Source organism: Pleurodeles waltl, chromosome 7, assembly GCF_031143425.1.
Source record: "Pleurodeles waltl isolate 20211129_DDA chromosome 7, aPleWal1.hap1.20221129, whole genome shotgun sequence".
In the NCBI taxonomy this organism is placed as follows: domain Eukaryota; kingdom Metazoa; phylum Chordata; class Amphibia; order Caudata; family Salamandridae; genus Pleurodeles; species Pleurodeles waltl.
Genome location: NC_090446.1, coordinates 1,308,559,546 through 1,308,582,543, shown reverse-complemented (window position 1 = coordinate 1,308,582,543; position 22,998 = coordinate 1,308,559,546). Strand labels below are relative to the sequence as shown.

The window sequence follows — 22,998 nt, the reverse complement described above, 5'->3', positions numbered from 1 at the left end:
AGGTGGAACAATGGGTCAAATCTATGATGTAAAGGGTGCTTGAACTTGTTTCCACTATTCCTAGCATTTTGGTAAGTTGGTACCCACGATGCCCTCAAACGCATGATGCTGCCCATTTCACTTACAAATGTTGAGTGGTATATTAGTGAACATATGAACATTCTTGTTTACTGTAAGCTGCTTCACAACATTGTAAAAATACTGTGGTAAATCAGATGGCAGGTTGCTCATCAGAAGGCAACGAGAAGCTAGAAGTGGTATCCCAACCCATTAAGGAATGTAGGCAACGCCTAAGACATCACCAGGAGGTACCAGTGAAGCAAGAACATTCTTTTAAATTAGCCTGCATTGTCTGACTGTTCTTTCTAATATAAATGCAGATAGATAGATAGATAGATAGATAGATAGATAGATAGATAGATAGATAGATAGAGAGACAGAGAGATAGGTAAAAACCCTCTCTTCCCAATTCATAAATTATCCTGACATTCTTCATAGAAAAGTGGTAAATACATTGGATTCCATCCATTAGGAGTGGTGGGAAAATCTGTAAGACAAGTCAAAAAGGTCATCAAGAGACAAGGGTTTGATCACAGTGTGAAAGAATAGACAGTGGAGGAAGCTGCATTGAGAGTACGGCGGGCCAGGTGGAAGACAAGCCAGCAGACTTAATGTGCCTCGGATTTCTGATCTGCCATCAATATGTATTCGTACATTTAAAAACTCGTAGTTAAACACCATTTTACCTGCTGTCTCTGTGTCCTCAGCAGACATCTTTTCTACTTCTTCCTTTCGCCGGATCTCAAAACGGCGGGAATATCCAACTTTGGGTTTCCACATCTCCTGTAGCACTAGGGGCCGCTCCCTGTCCCCCACAATGCGCAGGTACTCCATTTTCCAATCTCTATCATTGCCCTCAAAGCGCCCAACTACGTCACACAAGGCAAAGGCATCTGTGTCAGGGTCAGTCACTGCGTACCTCTCCAGTGCTTCCTTAACCAACTCCCGGGCAGTGGAGCGTGGCGTTGCCAGCACACTCTTGTAGTTGGTGCCCGAGGAGATGTCATCACCAAAGATTTTGAGGATGCCAGGCAGGTTTTTCTGACTGGATAGCTCCACGAGGTCCTCTGGCACATGGTCAATGATCTCAGAGAGCTTTTTTTCACTAGCCCAGCGGCCTCCGCTGTTTCCAGCACTTATGGTACCCACATTATTGGTGCTTCGGTGGAATAGATTTGACAAGCGCTTGTGACGCTGGTTCTTGTTTTTAGTTGGCTGGCGCAGCTCCACTGTTTCGCTAGTACGGCTGGCTGTGTCAGACGATGTGGACCTGTCAATGGAAATGAAAGTGATAGTAAATGGAGTAAAAGTGCAAGCTAGGAATGCTGCATAGACATTCATCACTAGGAGACACATAGATTAATGATGTCCATGTTCAGGATGAAAACCCATCTATACAAACAAGCAATTGATAAATAGGTTGGCTGTAAATCACGCCTCTTGGACCTGCTTGACTTATTGGCTGCATTTGAAAAAAGTACTCATGACAAACTTCTCACCATCCATTCCACCAGGATTAGAGTAGAGGCTAAAATAGTGATTTGGATCGTTATATCAGGTCACATTTTGAGTAATATTGTCATTCAAATTGCCTACTTTATTTGAAAATTGTGGAGTTCTCCAAGGATCTCCTGTTCTGTTATATCTCTACATGAATAGAACCACTTGGCACAATGATCTTGGAAAAAGGACTCAAAGTATGTCCGTAGCAGATGATGCTCAACTCTGCCTGGAAATGTTCAATACATCAAACATAAGAACTCTAAAAGTATTCCTAGAAAACTAAAAAAACAGGAAAAGCTACTTTTTCCTAGGACTAAACCCAGAGAAAGCAGAATTCCTCTTTCTCTACTCTAGAGACCCCCCTGGGTCCTAATTACTAGTTGGATGGATTAAAAAGGCATGATACCATGTGGCTCTAAATAACGTTGACCTACACATATATGTAGCTGCTATGAGTATGTGTCCACAGAATGGAAAACTTGAAGAGGATCCAGATTACTGTGTCGAAATCCACATGTGGTATCCCCATTTCAGGGTCAAATATGCTTCCATTTATCACCTGCTCTGAGCAGCTAGTAAATAGAGGCAGGGGGCAATGCAGGGGAGGTAGTGATTTAAGGAGTCAGGCCACAGCAGAGACTCTGTGCTGGAAGGCGGGGTGCGCTCTGTGCTCCTCCGTGCCCTGGAAGGACAGGTGGAAGCCCAGGACAGAGGCTGAACTGTACTTGCAGCCCAAGTCTCATGCTTTACCAGCAGTATTTCATGAGTAGTAAAATCGTGGTCAGTTTTCCCGCACTTGGGAAATCTGGGTGCTGGAACACTGAGCTTGTTTGTATTGGGTAGTGCGGAATCCCACCTGGAAGTCGGTATTCACGAGTGGGATACCACACTGCTCAAATAGTTATGGGGACCTATCTGAACAAATAAGGGTTGAACAAACATCTTCTCTTGCATATTGCCCAACATCTGTCCCATCTGCTAATGCACTTGGCCTCGCCATTGCCCAAAAATGGATAATGCAATCCCACATGCCCAAACTCACAAAAACAGCCTCCTTTCAACTTTTACTACTCAGAAACTCAACCCCACTATCCCTCCTGCTGACTTCAGATCGGCGGTAATGATCTAACATCCAGCCTTCCCAAAACAACCTTTGAATCCATCAAGACCATTCTCTATGCAACAGCAGTAGCACCTATATTGAGAGATTATCACTGCCTCCCACTGAAATCTATAAAAAAAATAAAAATAGATCGTCTCACATGCCTCACACATCATGTCCTTCCACCTATCTGAGAAATGCCATACCAGAGGAGGAGACAGAGAGACACTGGATGCAATCTCAGCCTCACACTGGAAATCATAAAGCTCAAAAAATCAAAGACTCTAAATCAGGCCATCCAGATTCTCCACCATCTACCTGAAGAACTCAGACTCAGCACTTTTTACTGTTCTGTTGTCATGCTAGTTTGTGCTATAATGTTGTTAATTGTCAAGTACTCCACTGACTATGTGGTTAGGGCCACACTATGACCTTCATTATGAGTTGCCAATAACGTGGTGCAGGGATACTCATGGATTCGACTCTCCAATTCCAGCCACTATCTTTGAATCACAATCTGGCTGTTTTGAGTTTTCTCCCCAGAAATGACAAAAACTGCAGATATGCCAGGTGCTTTTCTGAGCATTTTTCCCCCTTCGGGGAAGGGGGTGGGGCTACAGACATTTTCTGCATGGTCTAAACAGGCAATAAGTGTCTAGGTGAAGAACAGTGGGTAATATGGAGGTGGAGTGGTTGCGTTGGGGGGGTCAGGGCTGGGTGCTCTCTGTCTGGGGAGCATTGCCTGCTCCCCACCCCCATGCTGCTGAAAGGGTCGGATTGGCTGTGCTTACGCCTGCAGCCTACAGCAGCAGAGATCCGCTGTCTCGAGGCCCAGAAGTACCTAGAATGATTGGGTCTGGAGTTGTGGATCTCATCATTGTGGTTGGTGTAATTCCACCAAGAGTTATCACGGTATGAGATTGCATCACTCGTAATGAGGGCCATTGTAATGGGCTTTGTAGCTCCGAACGTCTTGAAGGCCCATTAGAGAAACATTTTAGCACAAGATTAATATAACATAATAAAAAGCAAAAAACATGACTATTCTACTATGTCCCCAGTTGAAACCAATGAACAAAATTTAACATGCACATAGCAAAAGTCCCTCAAGAGGAAGAAGCAGGTGGAAGCGACATGCTTAACTTGGCTTTCTAACGAAAGCTCAATTTCAAGATATGCACCCACATTTTTTAACAATGTGGTTGGAGCAAGCAGGGTGGACCAGAATGAAGGCCATATATATTGAGAAAATGAGATGGGAATGTAAGAATATCTGATAAAATGAAGTCTTGGTTGTTGAGGAAGATGCAATGTGCTGCACTAGACAGAGCTGACCTGGGTAGTTTTGCATGTTCCTTACCCTGTTGAGAAGGCCAAGAACCTGGGAATCTGTGTTGATGATTTTTCAGCAATGGCAGAGGAGCGTCACCGCCCTGGGCAAAAGCCAGGAGTTGAAAAATTAAACAATAGTATAATATTGTTTTATGTTTCATCTGATGGATCAGCCAGCAGTGCAGGGAGGGGCAGAGCTGGGTCATGGAAGGTGGGAGGAGGAGAGACTGCACCTAAGTGCACATGTATGTTTGGCCGGCCATCTTAGGCCGACCAAACATACATGCGCACTTAGGTTTCTCAAGCCGGCTGTGTACACAGTCAGGCTAGAGAAACTGCACAGACCCCAGGGTTGTGTCTGAGCGGCAGTCCAAGCCACTCAAACCAATCCTGACGCTGCTTTCATGCTAGCTTTAGCATGAAAGCAGCACCAGGATTGCTGGGGAGCCTGTGCTGGTATCCCAGTGAATGCTGGGACACCAGAAGAAGAGCACGAGGCAGAAGGAGGCGGTGAGCTGCGGCGACGAGAAAGGTGTGTTTTTAAAAAAAAACTTGTTTCCCCTGTCCCGGTCGTCCCCTCCCCCCCTCTTGACATTTGCAGCAGCTGCCACTGTCTTTCAGATTCAGAGGGCCAGGTTCAACTGTTGTACAACTTAGGCGGTCGGCAGTAACATGGTGGTAAGTACTTCCAACAGGCTAGCGGTACTTATCGCCATATTATGACATTGGCTGAAGCCAACCCGCCAATGTACCACTCCGACCGCCACAGCGGTAACAGACGCCGGGCTGGAGATACACATCTCCATCCCGGCGGCCGTCACTGTACCGCCTGCTGGATTATGACCCCGCCTACCGCCATGGTTTTCGTGGCTTCCTTACTGCCAAGAAAATCATGGCGGTAGGCACTATCAGTGACAGGGAATTCCTTCCAGTGACTGATAGGGGTCTCCCCCCCTTTCCTCTCCAGTTACCCCCGCCTCTCGAAAGTCCCCCCACATCCCCTACATTCATGCCCCCTCTTAACACACTCACACATACACACACCCTTTTCCCACAAACATCCACGCATGCATACATCCACTCACACGCACTTTCAGACATGCACGCACACATGCATTCACAAAACACAACATCCACGCACTCACACCTCCATACATGCACACTCACATCCAACATGCAACACACGTCCACGCACATACAAACATACACACACACACACACAACACCCCCCTCTCCTGTCGGAGATCCACCTTACCTGTGTGCAGGGGGTCCTCCAGCAGGAGACAGGACGGGGCGCTGATGCCACCAGCAGCGTCCCCCAGAAGAACACAGCCAGGCCGTATAATGGGTCATAGTACGGCTGGTGGTGGTCTACTGGCGTGGTGCTGCTTGTGGCAGCAGTGCCACTTTACTGCCATCCGCCAGCATGGCCACAGCTGGATTTCTGCCATCCTTTCTGGCGAAAATCCAGCTGTGGTCATAATACAGCAGACAGCTGGTAGCCGCGGCGACGGTCGTTTGGCAGCCGTCACTGCGGCTGTAGTCATTTTTTACCAACAGTATCAAAATGAGGGCCTTAGTCTCTTACAACAGTTCATCCTACTTATTCCATCTCAGATATGATCCATGGTCATGTGTGCCTCTGCCTGATCATATCTCGGTTATAAGAATGACATGCTCTTTGGCGTTCCTGGGAGGATTCAGCAAACTCAGAATGTAGTAAGCAGACTGGATTTTGAACTTTGCAAATCTGACTATGCATTGCAAGCCATATTTCTGTGTGTCTTGCCTTATTTCTGTTTATGAGCCCACCCACAGCCTACAATTATTTGTGAACTCATTATCATTTACATATATTTTATGATACATTTGTTGTTTGCCATTTCATACAACCTCAATAACTGGTCATGTCTCTCGCCTTGAAATACAGACCGATTCATTGTTTCTTAATCTCCTTTTTTAAAGCTGATTCCTTTTCTTAAGAGTCCTATATCTTGGTGTACAGGCTCCCTTACTGGGTGCAGATCTTACACTTTGCTTTATTTGGGAAAAGGTGGTGGATGGGAGTGAATGACCTTAAATTAAACTCCTCCAAGAACATGCAAAGGAAGTATTGTTTAACCGTCAACTCTCCAGTTTCCCACTCCCTTCTGTTATTCTAACTTTTATATGTTTATTGACTTCTAGCCGTGTGTAGTTCTCTTAATCAGGAATTCAGTCCAATAGCACAAAAGGCATATTTTTGAGCCCAGACCAATAGTCATTGCTATGTTGCCAACAACAACCTCACACCAGCCACTTTGCATAGGTATCGTTCTTATTTTTTGGCTGTAGCCCAATTAAGATATCTACTGTATATCTATGAACATCTTGTGTACACCATCGAAATATAAGTTGACTACTGAGCATTCCGAGTAACATAAAAGAAAGACACTGTACTAGCACTTGTCTGCCATATCTGGTGCAGTTTATAGAGAGCAATATATGTGAGAAAAGATGTGCTGCATGACATTGAATCTTGCCATTACATAACATCTAACAAACTTCATGCAGGCAAATGGTCATGGTTGCCAAACCAGGCTGCACAACTTGTTATATTGCATAAAGTCTCGTGCCACATAGAGCAATCATTTAACGGTTATCTTGCTAAATATGTTTGCTTGCTATTTCTGCATGGAAATTGATTGGAGGATTTGCATAGATAGGGATTCTTATCTGGAAGTGGACATTGCAGCAATTACTGGTTTTCACACAGACTCCAATATTGTCATGCAACCGTAAAGGGGATGTGGTGCCAACAGCTCCTTGGATACTTTATACAATTTGACCTGTAGAACTTGTGTGTCTTGCATTTTTCCCATTTATTGACTCTAACCTCACCCATAGTGTTGGGGAGAGCTTAGTTATAGCATCTCTTGTTAATATTCATCTCCCTCATCAGTTCAATAAGATTTAAGCTATCCATGTTCACTCTTAAAACTTTAGCAGTATGGAGGGAATAGCAGAGTCCAAAGTCCCAATGTGAGCTGTGACTGAGCTCTCAAAAGGCCCTTAACAAAGTTATTGTCAAAGACAAACAGATTTCTGTAATGAATTGGCTCTTCTGTGATAGCTTGCTAAAATCAAAGTACCCTGGATACCAATAACCACTAGTTCAACAATGAGCAATTCCTTGAAAGGAAACAGCTCTGCAAACCAGAAATCATGAGATCAGATTAATCGCCAATACTTTAATCAGCCTTTAAAGCTGGGGAAATGTATTTGCTGCAAGAAATGCAGAATGCTATAAAAAGCAGTATGAACTTACTTACGCCATAAAACTATGCACCACACCTCAACCAGAGCAAGGTATGGTTCAATGCAATGCCAAGTATCTGGACTTACCAAACTTCATCAGCAAAATTTCCTTACCAAAGGAATTGATCAACCAAATGACCTCAAATACCTTGCAAAGTATCTACCTATCATTATTCTTCATCCTTAGTCTAACTTCATGCACATGTTTGAAGATCAACCTTCTGCCGTGAAAATGCCATTCCAGGCCGAATGCTAAAATAGTTCTACTTTTCAATACACTATGGTACCAAATAATCAATTTATCACACAAGATGTAATCCCAGACTCTCAAAAAATAGGACAGAGTGCCCTCTGCTATAAAAACATAGATTGAACCACATCAACAATCAGTTGCCTACCACAAACCTACAATGTCTCAGTAAGTGCATGGAAACGTGTATTTCTGTTCATCTTAACGATTTCATTGAAAACAAAAAGCCTTTCAGCACCCTATCAGTCGCTTTTGTAAACGACGCAGCACTAACGTTTGCCACTGTAAAATACTCAATAGCATCTGTTGCATGTTGGACCTCTTCTTTTATCTATCCTCAACCTGCTGGCCTCCAGACCTTTATTCCTACCTCCTCCAACTCTAGCTAGCTTAACACAGATGACTGTTTCGCTAATGTTTTATCAGCACTCATTCCACTCATTTACTATTTTCCAACATTATTGTTATTTTGTTGAGATGGCCCAGTCTCTGAGGTTTGTTTTATTTTGAAAGGTAGTGCAATGGCATGTGTACAACAACTAGCCAATGAATAATGCAGTTAAGATAAATAACCATAAGCGTCCAACCTAAATTAGTGAAAAGCATAAAAAGTTAGTCAGACATGTCAAGTCACAGTCGAGGAAAATCAGTAAAGATGGAGAGGAATGGTACTGTAAAACTATTAAAAATCAAGAATAAAATCGGACCCAAAATAGTCCCAGTCAACCTAGAGTTTATGTTCAGTTTGAATGTAGAGTTAAACACTTTTCTGTTAAGTTGTGTTCAGCTGCCCATCTTAAACAATTCCTTCTGCTCTTTAGAAACACACATGACATCTCTACAGGAGAGAACAGTTCCAAAATCTGTGAAGCATACTATTGTCATTTATTGACACAAATGTGTCAACCATCCTCCAATCTCGAGCATCCCTTTCACCATCAAGGTTCTCAAAAAAGAAGGTAACAAGACAAATGCAAGAATATTTTGATTCCAGTCACACTGTGCTTGTTCAGTCATTAGGTAACAGGCCAATAAGGGGCTGTTAGGAACCACCTTGGAACGGACCAGGTGTTTCCTTTTCAATAGTAGCCAATAACTTGGAACTGGAGCTGTGGAACTATCCTACTGTTTGATATAATGTTTGATATAATGTTGAGGTCCTGAGAGCTCTCCCACCTGGTCTTTGCTTCTACACTTATATGTACCCTTTAGTTCAGCTCTGAGAGCAACATAAAGTGAACCTTCAGATTACACAAAAGACCCACAAATCAATTTCCAACTGAATAATTGGTCAGCCAGACGGAATAACATTTAAATATGATTGAACCATGAGCTTCATATGCATGAAATGAGTCATGACTGAGGTCTTGCCATTCAGAGAAGCTGCTGCAAAGTCAGCCTTTTGCCCTGTTCACCCCCATTTTGTTTGCTGACTGGGACTGACTGACTGTGCCCTGGACCCTGCTAGCCAGGCCCAGGCCAGTGGTATGTAAAAACACACACATGTAGTAGAGTACACTAGGTATTAGGGTACTCTTACAATTGGCCTGACAGACCCTGTAAGTCCCTAACAGAAAATAGGGCAAGGGGGTGCAATCTACCCATAAGTCCCTAGTATATCATAGGGCATGGAGATTAGATGCCCAGCAGAAATTCAGCACTTGCATGCATGCACCGCTGTGGGCTTTCTGTCCTTATAAGGGCAGGCCTGCCTTGCAGTCTGTCTTTAAAAGGCAAATTCTTAACATTTCCATGACAGCCCCTATGGGTCCCTAGTGAATAATAGAGCAAGGGGGTGCCAACTACCTAAAAGGACCTAGTAGATAATAGGGCATAGAAGTTAAAGGCCCAGCAGATTTGCTGCCCTTTAAATGTGGGCACTGCTGGAGGTTTTCTGTCATTTTTTAATGCAGCCTGACTATGCAGACTGCATTTAAAAGGAAATGGTGTTCCAATTTGACCTTGGTGCTATGGGCACTTTAAAACTGATAACCTATATTCTTTTTCCATATTAGGTGCAGCAGGGGCGGGGGTTCATGTAACTATAAGCATTGTCCTCATAAAAGATGTTTTATAACCCTTGGTGAGGGAAATGGCTCCCCATTGTAGATACTGAGCACAATAGGCTGACATTGCAATATTGCATTTTCTTTTTGTAAGCCAAAAGCCAGCATGCTGGACATCCCCCATGATTGATCAGTGCTAACAGGTTTACCCAGGCTGCTTTGGTTAGGTGATAAGTGGCTTTATAGGGGAGAGGCTATCTGCTGAAGGGAGCTCTGCAGCAGCACAGAAATGCCAGAGCAGGGGGAGGTGTAGTAAACAATCCACCATCGAAGGAGAGCAGGAGAGGCAGGGTATGCCAGGCCATCTACCCCCACATCCTGAGCCCCTCAGCCAGATACCAGGCTTAAGGAAGGAAGGAGGAGGAGAGCTATGGAAATGAGCTACACTGGGAGATGGTTTAGTTAGCTCTGACTGCTCTGCTGAAATTTCAGCCATCATGAATTTTGGAAGAATGGTGCTTTCTGGGACAGGAATATGCCACACTTTGGAGGAAGTAGTCATGCTACGGGGTGTCACCCTGCATTCTATTGGTCAGTGGTGCCCCCCTCTCTGATGCCCAGGAGCTGTGAATACATATGTGAGAGGTACATAGCCTCTCAGTTCTGCTGCCTGAAACTAGAAGAGAAAGAAGGACTGTCCTACTAGAATCTGGATCTGCACCCTTGGCCTGCACTTCTGAGTGAGCTGTGCCTGCTGCACAATCTGGTACTACAGCCCTGGGGACTGTGACTTGCTTCAAGAAGGACTAAGGAGTGGACTCCCTGCAGCTACAGGTTAACAGAGCTTCACCAGCATCATCTCCAGCAAGAGTCCCCAGCCTGGAGTGCATCCAGCGGACTTTGAAGGATTTGGCCAGGTGCATTGTGGGAATTGTGGTCCCAACCTTCCAGGGACCATCCAGGAGATTCCAGACCCTTGGAGGTATGTTTTTGACCCTTTGAACCTGCAAGGAGGGGACTTCAGGAAACATCTCCTGAAGTTTGGAGAACTTTTGTGAAAAAGCTCCAGGAGGTCACCGACTCGAAGTGGGAAGTCAAGACGGTGAACCCTTATCGCGACCCGGACATGATTTCAAGTTTGTCCTGCTGAAAAGATCCGGAGGTCTGACTGTCAGGATTTGACCAGGAACTCCCTGAAAATCAAGCAAGAGAACTCAAATCCGGCCTAGTGATGAGCAGTGAAAACCCTATATTGTGTCAGTGGCCTTATTGCCATTGGTAGGTGCATGCTTACCACTACCAATAACCCACTTTCTTACAGAAGCAGTAACAAACCACTTAGACTTCATATCCCCCAACTGAGTGGGGTTTGGCCAGCCTCTAGAAGATGGTGGGCGGGTTTTAGGACGGCTCTGGTGGGAGTCTCATGATCCTTTAATATCTGCTACCTTCTGTGCTGCTGTGACGTTGCTTTTTACAACCTCGAGTCAGCAAACAGCTGCAGCACACACCAAACTGTTTAACGGGACAATTGAGGCATCAGACTCCCATTCCTGGTGCCAGAAACTCCTTGGGCCTGCAAGGCCTATGCCTCAGCTGAACACTGACATATAGCCCCCCCTCCCATTGGGGCTGAGTTGTGCCTGACTACAGGGGCTGTCACCTTATTTGCAGAACGGTGTGTTGGCCCTGCAGGCAGGGAGACCCCTGAGCAGTGGGGCTTAGTGTTCACTGGGATTTCATGGAGGCCCCCACTCCCTCTTCCACCGGTGACTAATATCAGGTGCTGCAGCTGTCCAGGCCCTGTGTTGGGCGCTGGTGGCTGGGACCTCTGACGCTGCTGGTGTGGCATGCCTAGCAATGCGGTAAGTGTTGCAGAAGTGAGCAAAGAGTATAACAGAGTGCAGAGAACTTCCTGGAGGCTCTCCGATGGGCGTGTGCTTGCCTCCGTGTGGGTCCTGGAGCCGGCCAAGGGAGCCCTGAAGGGTGGAGGAGAGGTCCCGCACGGCATTTGATGGCCCATGACATGCCTGTATTGAGCACATGGAGGGGGCCCTGAGGTGGGGAACTTTAAAATGCCACTGCAGCTCCAAAAGGACAGTTAAATGAGCAGCTTGCAGTGGCCCTCTTTACACTTCTTTCTCCCAGGCGCTGGCCATATGATGTAATTTGAGGCTTGCTGACGGGCACAGATATGCGGTGGAGACCTCAAGAGTGTCTAGCCTACCGTCACCTGAAGACTGAGTTATTTTATCTTCGTATGTCAGTGGCCTAGATTTTGAGGGACCAACGGTGGTACAAGCATAGTGGTGCATTGGGAGCCTCCCATTGGACTGCACCCTGAGTCCACTGGCATTGAACTCTGGACGGAATGGATACAGGTGGCCCTCTTTACTATGAGTAGATGAGCACCTTACTTGATGTGCTGCAGGACTGCTCGTGCTTCCTCAGGTGAAGGTAATCCTTTGCAACCCTAGGGAGAGGCGGTCCAGCAGAGAAATCCATCAGCAGTGCCAAGGAGGGCTACCCAGAGGGCCTCCCCCACCCATGTTCTACAAGAGACTGCAATCCATTATATTGAATGGATCCTCCTGACACTCCACGTGGACTGCTTGTGCCGCCCTGCCACAATAGCCAGCGAAAGTGTGTTGGAGGCCAGGTGGGTCTGTGGCTTCCCAATGGTACAATGTTAAGAGCCCTTCATGGCAGAGGGACTGAAACAAATAATTTGGCTGACCTACTAGCAGCGAATGACTATGAGCCGTAAGGGTGGAACAGGACCCCAGCTGCAGGGATGCTCTGGTGTGGCCACAATGATCCATACCGACCATACCAACAAGGAGACCTTAGCGGACACTGGAGCCTGACACGCACTGACAATAAGCTAGCCAAAATCCTGGCGGCAATAGCAGACAGAAGACAAGATCTGCGTGCCAGAGGGGATGCTGTGGCAGTTAAACTAAGCCTGCTGTGCGATGATCAATGTAAGCTCATGGACCGCATTGCACAGAATGAAAGCGTGATCAAGGGGCTGCTTTCATTGGTAACAGACTTGGCAGGTCAAGTTCGCTCAGTCACCACGAGGTCCAGGAACTAGAGGCCAGGGCAGAGGTGCGTTTAATGGGCTTTCCAGAGGGAGCTGGCGCATGTGGTGTCCCCAGGCAAACTGTCTCCCCACCTTCTAGTGAGGCATGCCCACCGTGTCCTGGCATGATGACCACCAAAGGGGGGCCTCCCAGACCTGGGTGGAATGAATTATGAACTGTAGGGACAAAAAGGTCTTGTTGCAAGCGAGACGCACAGAAGTCCCACTCCATTATGACAGTGCCCGCATGTTTTTTTTCCTGGATTACACGCTATCTGTGCAACGCCATAGAGGCTCCTCCCTGGGAGTGAAGCAACAGCTGCAGCATGTTGGCTTGACCTTTTCCCTGCTCTTCCTAGCTAAGCTTAAGGTAATGGCAGGTGGCAAGAGTTACTCCTTCACGGAACCAGCAGATGCATGGGACTAGATGGGGCAGCACTGCTATAAATCTTATGTTCCATCCTCACCGATGCAGCGAGGATGCCAAGCACAACCTAAGCGTCGCTCAACATGTCCAAAGTACCTTGAATCAGGGAGCACCGACCCCAGAGGAAGGGAGAGGAACAGACATAAGCTCTGTCTGCCATGACTGCGCTGTGGGTGAACTGGAGGTCCCCACTGCCCCGGGGTCTAGAGGCCAGGGCCTCGGACACGGAGCCCCCTCACTCTACAAGCATCAAGTCATTGATGGTTCTCCCCAAGGTAACACAGCAGACTGTGGATAGATGGTTATGAAGGGCCAGAAGCATTCCAGTATGATCTTTTCATTAGAGGGTGCATATTGTGGGATAGATGCCCAGAGCAGGAACTGCTGACACGGATTATGTTAATACTGTGCTTCTGGTAGGCACTGAGAAGACATGAGTATCCCACACAGGTGTACTGTTAGTGAGCCATGATGTCGGCGCAGGACTGATGAAGGCTGTTATGAGGCTGGCTTCCCCCCTGCTCGTTGGCATTTTTTGTGCTTACTTAACGCGATGTTGAGAGCACCCCATACATGGGTTTGTTTGTTCACTAGTTGGGCAACTTCACGTTCTGAGGCCGTCCTGGGAAGGTAGTTGAGGGTTCTAGTTTTACAGTTCATAAAGTCATGTGCTGGATACTGTTTTGCTTTTCCACGAGATGCTCCATGCAGGGTCTGGTTTGCTGGCATGGCTGTGGATTCCACTGCTTGTTGCTGCTCCCACCTTGTGCCAATTCCAAAATACTGGTAAGAGTCAGCATATTGATGTGGAATGTCCACGATATGGGCACAACACACAAGCAACATGCAGTGCATCAATACATCAAATGGAGGGGCACAAACATAGCACTACTGCAGGAGACACATATTGCATTGGGGAGGACACTAGATTACAGAAACGCTGCAGAGGTCAATGTTACTGCACTACTTACTCAGGCTTTGCCAGAGGAGTTCTCATATGGGTCAGGCAAGGAGTCCCCTTCTGCTGCTTGGCAGCAGAGATAGGCCCTGAGGGTCGTTATACATTAGTTAAGGGGCAGCTGGATGGCAGCCTTATCTTATTGGGGAGTATATATGCACCCAATACAGGGCAGCTGACCTTTTTCTCCGACCTCTCAGAGGTACTTTCATGGTGGGCACACATACCATGGTTAATTGGTGGAGACTGCAATTGCGTACTGGACACCCACTTAGATTGCTCTCATCCCCCTGCTAACCTACCCGGTGGTGACTGCTGCTCCGCATCTGTCTCAATGGGTCGCGCATTAGTCCTTTATTAACTGCTGGCGATTGCTCCATCTGACTGTCTAAGAATACGCTTATTACTCGAGCCCACACGACTTCCATGTGAGATTGGATTGAATACTCTGCAACCCGGCCACAAGAAAGCTGGCAACAGACGTGGAGTATCTGGAAAAACCCTTTTCTGATCACAACCCCCTACAGATCCAGTTTAAATGGGATGTACACCACCCCCCAGTCCCTACCTAGCATCTGAAGCCTGTACTTCTCAAAGACCAAGCCTTTTGAGAAGCCACTAGGGATTTGCTGTTGCATTATATCATCCTCTATATCAATAGATTGGGAGGCTCTACAAGTAGCCCTTAGAGGACACTGCATATGTGCGGTGGTAGGAGCCAGAGCAGCTCTGCAGAAAGCCTTAGCGCATATTGAAAAGACATTAGGGGCTTTGGCAGTAACACCCCTCACACACCGTGCCCCACCAGGTTGAACTGACAGATGCGCTGAACCGACATGTCCAGCTCATTGAGCAATTACGCTGCTTAGACTTCAGGGCGTACCAAGCAAAGATGCATGCAGAGGGGGACAAATCAGGCTGTTTATTAGCATGGCTTCTGCGTAGTGCTCAACGCACTCTGCCAATCACCATGCTCAAGCTGACCGCAACGCATATGGCCACAACCCAAGATGACATACACTGGGCTTTCACCGCCCACTATCGGCCTCTTTATAACCCACCACCTGGAAATCACCTACTGGCCATCCAAAATTTCCTTTGCACGATTACACTACCCACACTAGACTCTGAGGACAGAGAGGAACTTAACAAACCCATTGAGCTGCAGGAGTTACAAGCTGTGATATGAAGCGCCACCACGCAGAAGACACCAGGATTAGATGGGTTCCCCATTGAGTTTTATAAGGCATTCAAGTCTCCACTGGTCCCCAAACTACTGGTGTCCCTACCCAAGCCCGGCAGGGAGGACCCTTTGAGTAATGTTTGTATCACCTGTTGTCTATACTGGGGTTGGATTACAAGATTCTGAACAAAGTATTTGCAGGTCACTTTTATGAATATATGCTGTAGTTGATCCATATCGATCAAAGCGGTTTCATACCTGGGCAGTCCACCACTCTCAATATTCACTGCTTGCACAGGGTGATGGCACTTACTCAGGTCCAGTGGCCATATGCAGCATGGTACTGTAATTCGAGAAAGCTTTTGACACTATAGACTGGAGCCATTTGTTATCGGTACTGACCAAGATCGGAGGGTGGACTGCATAGGCTTATTCGTTTACTATACTCTGAACCTACCACCAGAGTAAAGATTGGTCAATGCGTATCTCAACCATTTCCAGTGAATATGGGCATGTGTTAAGGTTGTCTGCTGTTCCCACTGCTTTTTGCCCTGGCAATGGGGCCACTTGCCCAGCGGCTTCGGCAAAACAGCCAAAACTGAGGAATTCCGCTGAACGGAGAGATATATGTTGCCTCGTTATATGCAGATAATATCTTGATTTTATTTCTGCAATATTCGAGAGGGTATAGATGACATCCAGGATATCTTAGAGGCCTTCTCAGATGACTCAGACTTGAAATTGGGAAAAGTCCTGCTTATATCCCCTCCATCCACACTGTCCTCCACAGCACTTTTAGGGTAGACCAACAGCCTTTGTGCTGGGAGTCGCGTACATTTTGATACTTTAGAATATATATCACACGAGACACAGGATCTAATAGATGGAAAGCTCACTAAGGGCCAGATGTAGTAACCGTTTTGCCGTTTGCGCCATGCACAATGGCCATCGAGATGCACATTCCCATTTTGCGAATCGGTACCGACTTGCAAAATGGGAATGCGACTCGCAAATAGGAAGGGGTGTTCCCTTCCTATTTGCGACTTGCACCGTGATGCAGAATTGCTTTGTGACCGCAAAAGTGGGACCCCTTTGTGAATGTCGCTATAAATGTTTTTTCACAGCAGGCAGTGGTCCAATGGACCACTGCCTACTCTGAAAAAACGAAACCAAATGGTTTAATTTTTCTTTTGTATTGCAACTCGTTTTCCTTTAAGGAAAACGGGCTGCAATACAAAAACAAAAAAACAGCTTTATTGAAAAAGCAGTCACAGACATGGAGGTTTGCTGTCTCCAGCAGGCCACCATCCCTGTGAGTGCAGGGAATCTCAAGGGGGTCCCAAATTGCGACCCACCTCATTAATATTAATGAGGTGGGTCTTTGCGACCCCCTTGAGATTCGCAGAAGGTGTCTGAGACACCATTCTGCATACGAATTTGCGAATCGGAAATTGCGAGTCGCACCGCCTCGCAATTTCCAATTTGCAAAATCGCTTTTTGCTACATCTGGCCCTTAGGCCCTTCCATCACTGCGCCACCAAATGGCATTCTGGAGCACGTTGCCACTTACAGTGTACCGCAGAGTGTCTCTGTAAAAAATGCTAATGCCCCCTCATCTATTGTACAGTCTTTCAATTCACATCCCTAGGTCTACATTTTGCACATTGCATTCCACACAGGACAATTTTATCTGGAATAAGGGGAGATGGCAGGTGGCGCTCCACAAACTACAGTTACCTGTAGACAAAAGAGGTCAAGGAGCCTCAAATTGTGAACATTATTACTTGGCAGCACAGCTGCAGTGGCCTGCACGCTGGCTAGTGGGACATCTTCTTGAGAAACTGGGACTGCCCACCACTGCATAGGCACTGAGTGTAGTCCGTCCGACTTTTCTTCCTCACGCATGATCCCCATGAGACTCAAATAGGTTAATGAGGGTAGCCTGTGACAGCTTCCACCATAGTCTTAGATTAATGCCAGCAGACCACTCATACTCCCCTGAAATACCCTTAAGTTCCATCACTCCATTCACTGACATGATAGAGAGAGAGTTGGTATGGTGACATGGAAGTCACAGGGTTAGATACATCAGGAATCCTATTTCAGGACGGAATGATCATATCCTACGATAGGCTACAGGGTGAGAACGGGCTACCGGCTAGCCACTTTATGGCTTATGGCCAATTAGTGGCAGAACTAGTCAGGTTATGAGACATCACAGACACAGAACCTGATCAGCATTCAGTAATACATGCCCTGCATATCATAAGCAGAGGCCGTAGGCTCATTACGTGGTTTGCCCAAGCCCTGCATACACTATACAAGATCCATTGGATACAACCCATACCAGATCTGAGGCCGATATAGATAGGGCACACAGAAAGAGTGGGATAGAGCACTTTTGTACCCTAGGAAGCTGTCAAGAAACGCCAAATTTCAATACAAACAGCACAGTATTTTACACAGAGCATTCCTCACATCCACAACACTTCACCAGATGTTTGTATCACCCACTGATTTTTCACGCTGTCACTGAGCAGAGGCAGATATGGTACACATATTGGGGCTGCCCAACAGCCTCCATTTTGTGGGGTGCAGTCGCAAGCACTGATGAAAGTGACTGGCCATACAGGCATCTAGACGATAGAGGGTTTGTTACTAGGGCTATTCAAGCATTCACCAAGTGCAATAGCTGCAAAACGTTTCATTGACTTGGCACTATTGAAGACCCGCAGGCTTATTGCCATGCACTTGAAGGCTCAGGTATTACCAGATGTCAAGCACTGGTGTGCAGCAACAATTAAGTGGAGTAGAGCAGAGGCAGTGGCATTGCAGCACAAATAGGTTTGTGGATTACACCAACTCCCCATAGCAGGAGACTGGGAGACACTACTGCAGGGCCTACAGGTGTACGAGGGTCTAACCAATTGAAAGTGGGTACACAACTGCACCTAACTTAGACCCTGGGAGGCTTGGGTCTAAACCATTCTCTTCCCCATTCACGAAGGATATACACCCCCCATACGCATGCACAATGTTGCTTCCCAATAGATATATTGTCATACTGAAAAATATATTATCTCCACCTTGTGTGTAGCAGCTTTATACAGACAGAAGGAAAGTTTGGGACTAATTGGACATATGCCTAGTGTTTGAGGAATTCATATTGTGTTGATACCACTGCATGACTAGTTATTGTAGGATTTCCTAATGTTTGGTTGTTTAAGATCTGAACCAAGAGACTCCTGTTGGCACTATGACTCTGTAATGCAGTTATAAAGATAAGTACATATACACATCCCTCATATGTATGTTACAATAATGCTGTAGCAATTGCTTCTTACTTGTCACCATGAAGAAATGTATTAAAATTGGTTCAAAAAAACTTCAGTCAGTCCACATTTAAAAATATGGGAAGGTTTTTCCATTTTGAGCTTTTGTTCACTCCCAAGGGTGAATCAGTGGTCAAAAGGATCAATTTATAGCTCACTTTCGTCTAGAATGTTCTCTCATTGCTCCAAGTGAACAATTGAGTTAAAATAATGAGTGCTAAGCTTACTCTAACGTAATCTTCAATGGTCTTCTGAAGAAAATCACTAATAGGTTGCAAAAGCATCAAATCATTGCTGCTAGAATATATCTTTACTTTCAGAGAAGAGACGTTTTCGCACTTACTTGATCCAACTTCAGCACGCTGAAGCTCAAGGCGGCACATAGGTGGTCATTCTGACCCTGGCGGTCTTTGACCGCCAGGGCGGAGGACCGCGGGAGCACCGCCGACAGGCCGGCGGTGCTCCAATGGGGATTCCGACCGCGGCGGTAAAGCCGCGGTCGGACCGGCACCACTGGCGGGGTCCCGCCAGTGTACCGCGGCCCCATTGAATCCTCCGCGGCGGCGCAGCTTGCTGCACCGCCGCGGGGATTCCGACCCCCCCCTACCGCCATCCAGATCCCGGCGGTCGGACCGCCGAGATCCGGATGGCGGTAGGGGGGGTCGCGGGGCCCCTGGGGGCCCCTGCAGTGCCCATGCCACTGGCATGGGCATTGCAGGGGCCCCCGTAAGAGGGCCCCTACAAGTATTTCACTGTCTGCTGCGCAGACAGTGAAATACGCGACGGGTGCAACTGCACCCGTCGCACAGCTTCCACTCCGCCGGCTCGATTCCGAGCCGGCTTCCTCGTGGAAGCCTCTTTCCCGCTGGGCTGGCTGGCGGTCTGAAGGCGACCGCCCGCCAGCCCAGCGGGAAAGTCAGAATTACCGCCACGGTCTTTCGACCGCGGAACGGTAACCTGACGGCGGGACTTTGGCGGGCGGCCTCCGCCGCCCGCCAAGGTCAGAATGAGGGCCATAATGTCTTACATGACTGACTAGCAAATAAACAAATGAATGTAAAGTAAGCAAGCTCGATGGCTGAAAGATGCAGGATCTGGCGCTGAAGCACAGGGTGGGTGGAAATACCTATCAAATTTCCAAACAGGCAAAATGTGTCCGTTTTTTTTCTCTCATGCTGAGGTGCATTATTGTTACTACTCAGGAGAAAAAATCCAAAGTCCAAAACAATTGATTTTAGGGGCACTCTCAATTGCCGGGTAAAGTAATTACATTCCCAGTCTGTTTACAGAATCTGCCTGCAGGGTCTTCTTGCCACTCTTGAAGGTAGACACCACACCAGCTTCCCTGTTAGAGAACTGTCAGAAGTCAGGGTAGTCTAATTAACTTGATGTAGCCTGTTGACACCGATGCCGGTTCCAGGATGCATGTTTCTGGTCCAGGGAGGACCTGGCCTGGCAGTTCGGGCTGGACTGTACCCATGGTGAACACAGTGAAGACTGTTTGCATATGGCTGGTTCCAAACTGTGGTGGCGTGGTGGGCAAATAAACAATAGATTAAACCAAGATCTCTGTGACTGGGGGTGAATGTTTGCATTGCTCAGGATTCCGTCCATCATCTATTCTTTTTGCTTTTAAGAGTATGTGCACCCCTATTTATCTGTCAGAGATTCACCATGTCATCGAAAATATGCATGAAAATTAGAGAGATGAGACCCATAAGAGTTATTAAGGGTGATCTACTGAAAAGAAAAAAAAATTGATCCAGGGATCTCACAGATGAAACCCACCAGAGTCACAGTGACAGTGTAAGTACTCTGAACAGGTGTCCTGGGAATGCCCTGGATCTGAGGAGCAGGCACTAACGCTGCGACTAGGCCATTTCTGTCCATCCGGTGTCTCAAACCTCTAGTCGGTGTCCTAGCCACCATCATGGCATATGGGTCTTTTACATGGGGGCCAGAGACAAATACTTTTTTGCCAATCAGAGGCTAAAGTTGGAGCCATCTATCCCATGGGACCCTTACAGGGATAAGAAGGTGGCATAACCCCAACTTTTCAAAACCCTATTTAAGGCTCACTCGCCTATGTCTCAGAGGTCACACTGGAAACCATGGTTGAGACTTGATGCCTCTTTTTTCTTTGTTGCAGGATTCATAAAAATAATTCTCCAAGAGAGGGCTGTTCAGAGACCAGTTATAGTCACTAGTGTCCCCAGAGTTAAGAGCATCAGTGACTGTAACTACTTCATAATATCAGAAGACAAGACTATGAAGACCCACAAGATCCAAATGTTGGAAGGGAAGAGGACTCCTTGGAAAGGAGTGAGGACTCTTAGGTGAAACTCTCTTTGTACTCACCTTTTAAAGGATTGGAATTAACTTTCAGAATTCCTAGAGTAATGTGTGATTGTCTAGAGAAGCAACTAACTGCAGATAAAAGGCTCACTAACAACCCCACCTTCTGGTGTCATGGTTTATGGGTCTCTCACACTTCCTGTCAATAGTTAATGCACAGCATAGCAAGTGTGCAATTCAATGTGTTGTCCTGCTGAATTTGCCATTCTGAATAATTGTGAAATACTTTATGACTTTCCAAATGTGCTATGCTAGAGACTATATCCATGAGATACTTGGTGGAGCGTAACATTTTAGTAATGCTTTTAGTGACCCAGACGTTTGCAGAAGGTTTCATGATTAACAGCCTAACCTAGAAAAGCTGCACTGACACATATTTTAAAAGTGCTCATGTTTTCATTAGTGGTGGTCACCATTGTGTTTACCGGATTAAACAATGTGCTAAGAAGCTTTAAATAATGTCAAGGTATATTTTGGACTTTTTTTTTAATTGCTAGTATTGAAACTAATTTTGTTTTCCACTGTCTAATGTGTGATTTATGAGTTTAAATAGATGTGTGCATACAGTTAAATGTGCTTTTCTATCATATTTAACATGATGCCTTAACAAGTTTGCAATTCATAATGAAATATTTTATTCTTTCTGATGATATGTTATTAATGCTGAATTTACACGTTGGCATAATACGTGTTTTTTATTAACAAATAGAGTAATACAGTACATTATATTTCCTCTGTTAGCATAACTAGGCCAGCAGAACTCGTATGTGCAGTCTTGTAAAAGTGATAAAACATAGTTTTTTTCTAAAATGAACATTTTCCATAGGTTCTGTTCTTATTAGATGCTTTGCTAGTAGTATGAGGCTCTTTTGTTCAATCTTACAGAGACTTGCAGTTAAATGACCTTGGTTCTGGAACATTTAAGCCTGTGGACTTAACATGAAATAAATTGTTTCAGCTAACACAGATTCACATGGGACTGAGACAAGTCCATTGTACACCCTGGGAAGAAGCTGGATTGTTACAAGCATAAATAAATTGTTACCAAACAGTTTGGATTCACATGGAAAGAGGAGACAAATACAGACCAAACTTGAGAAAATACCGGATTGTTGCAGTCTGTCATTTTATTGAATTTTGTTTGGATGATGCCTCTTTTGTGTGATGTGGGAACACTGAACTGATGAATTAAAAAGTATTATTCTTTTTAATATAGGGATCGACTTTGTACATTTTAGTAGTTCTTTCGTTGGCTCTTGACCCTCCTGTTCATTGTGCAGCTTGTGTTCTGAATTTCCCTGATGATGCTTCTAACAGCCTTTGCTGCTGATCTGATGCTTTGCAAATAAAGAATCCTTGAATGGTGACCCTAGGAGGAGTATATTCACCCTGCTGATTGTCATTTCCCTTGACATTTTCTTTTTATAAACTAGAATCTAGCATGCTGACACACACTCTTTTCATTTTTCTAGCTAGTAATCTATAGCCCTAGATATGTTTTTCCAAATAATGTTTTGCTTCTTTTGCATTTTGCCCGAATGTGTTAGCCCGTCCCCACACATGCATGTATTAATTTGGTTAGCTGTAGGGACAACCTATGCCCAACCCAAATTTGCATATTCTGTTTAATTGAGCTTGATAAATGTTGATACCGTCGGATTTGAGATATCTTTCTGTGTTACAGATTATCTCTTTAATTATATGTATTATTATTCTTGAATGCTTAATTGTGTTGATGCTAATCAGATTACGTTTGTTTTGCCGCTTTGGGCAGGCCAATGGTGTTGATTTATCTTTATAGTTTGATTTTGCACACAGTCTTCATGACATTAACTTTGTGGTTATAAAATAAAGCTTTGAAACTTTTTCATTGATTGGAGTCTTCTTCCGTGGCTTCCTTGGTCACGGTGTCTAAATTGTTTGGGTGGTGTTTTGGTGGTGCTAATGTAAATTTGTGTATGGTTCACCACACTCTTGCTGGGTCAAAAGGTCCGTCCACCTCAGTGAAGCATTTGATTCCTGTGAAGGATGAAAAAAGTTTTGTCCCATAAGAGGTGGAACCACATTTTAAGTTAATAATAGGAATTAGGGTTCACAGTTTTGACAAC

At 45.8% G+C, this 22,998-nt stretch overlaps 1 protein-coding gene across 1 annotated transcript in view; it reads right to left on the bottom strand.

Moving 5' to 3' along the window:
- The window catches only part of RASIP1 (Ras interacting protein 1), a 242,985-nt gene that overhangs the window by 130,866 nt on the left and 89,121 nt on the right, over positions 1 to 22,998 (bottom strand). Inside the window, exon 3 of the mRNA XM_069200627.1 lies at positions 747 to 1,330. Coding sequence (XP_069056728.1) covers positions 747 to 1,330 — 584 coding nt within the window. The remainder of the gene's footprint in view (positions 1 to 746; positions 1,331 to 22,998) is intronic.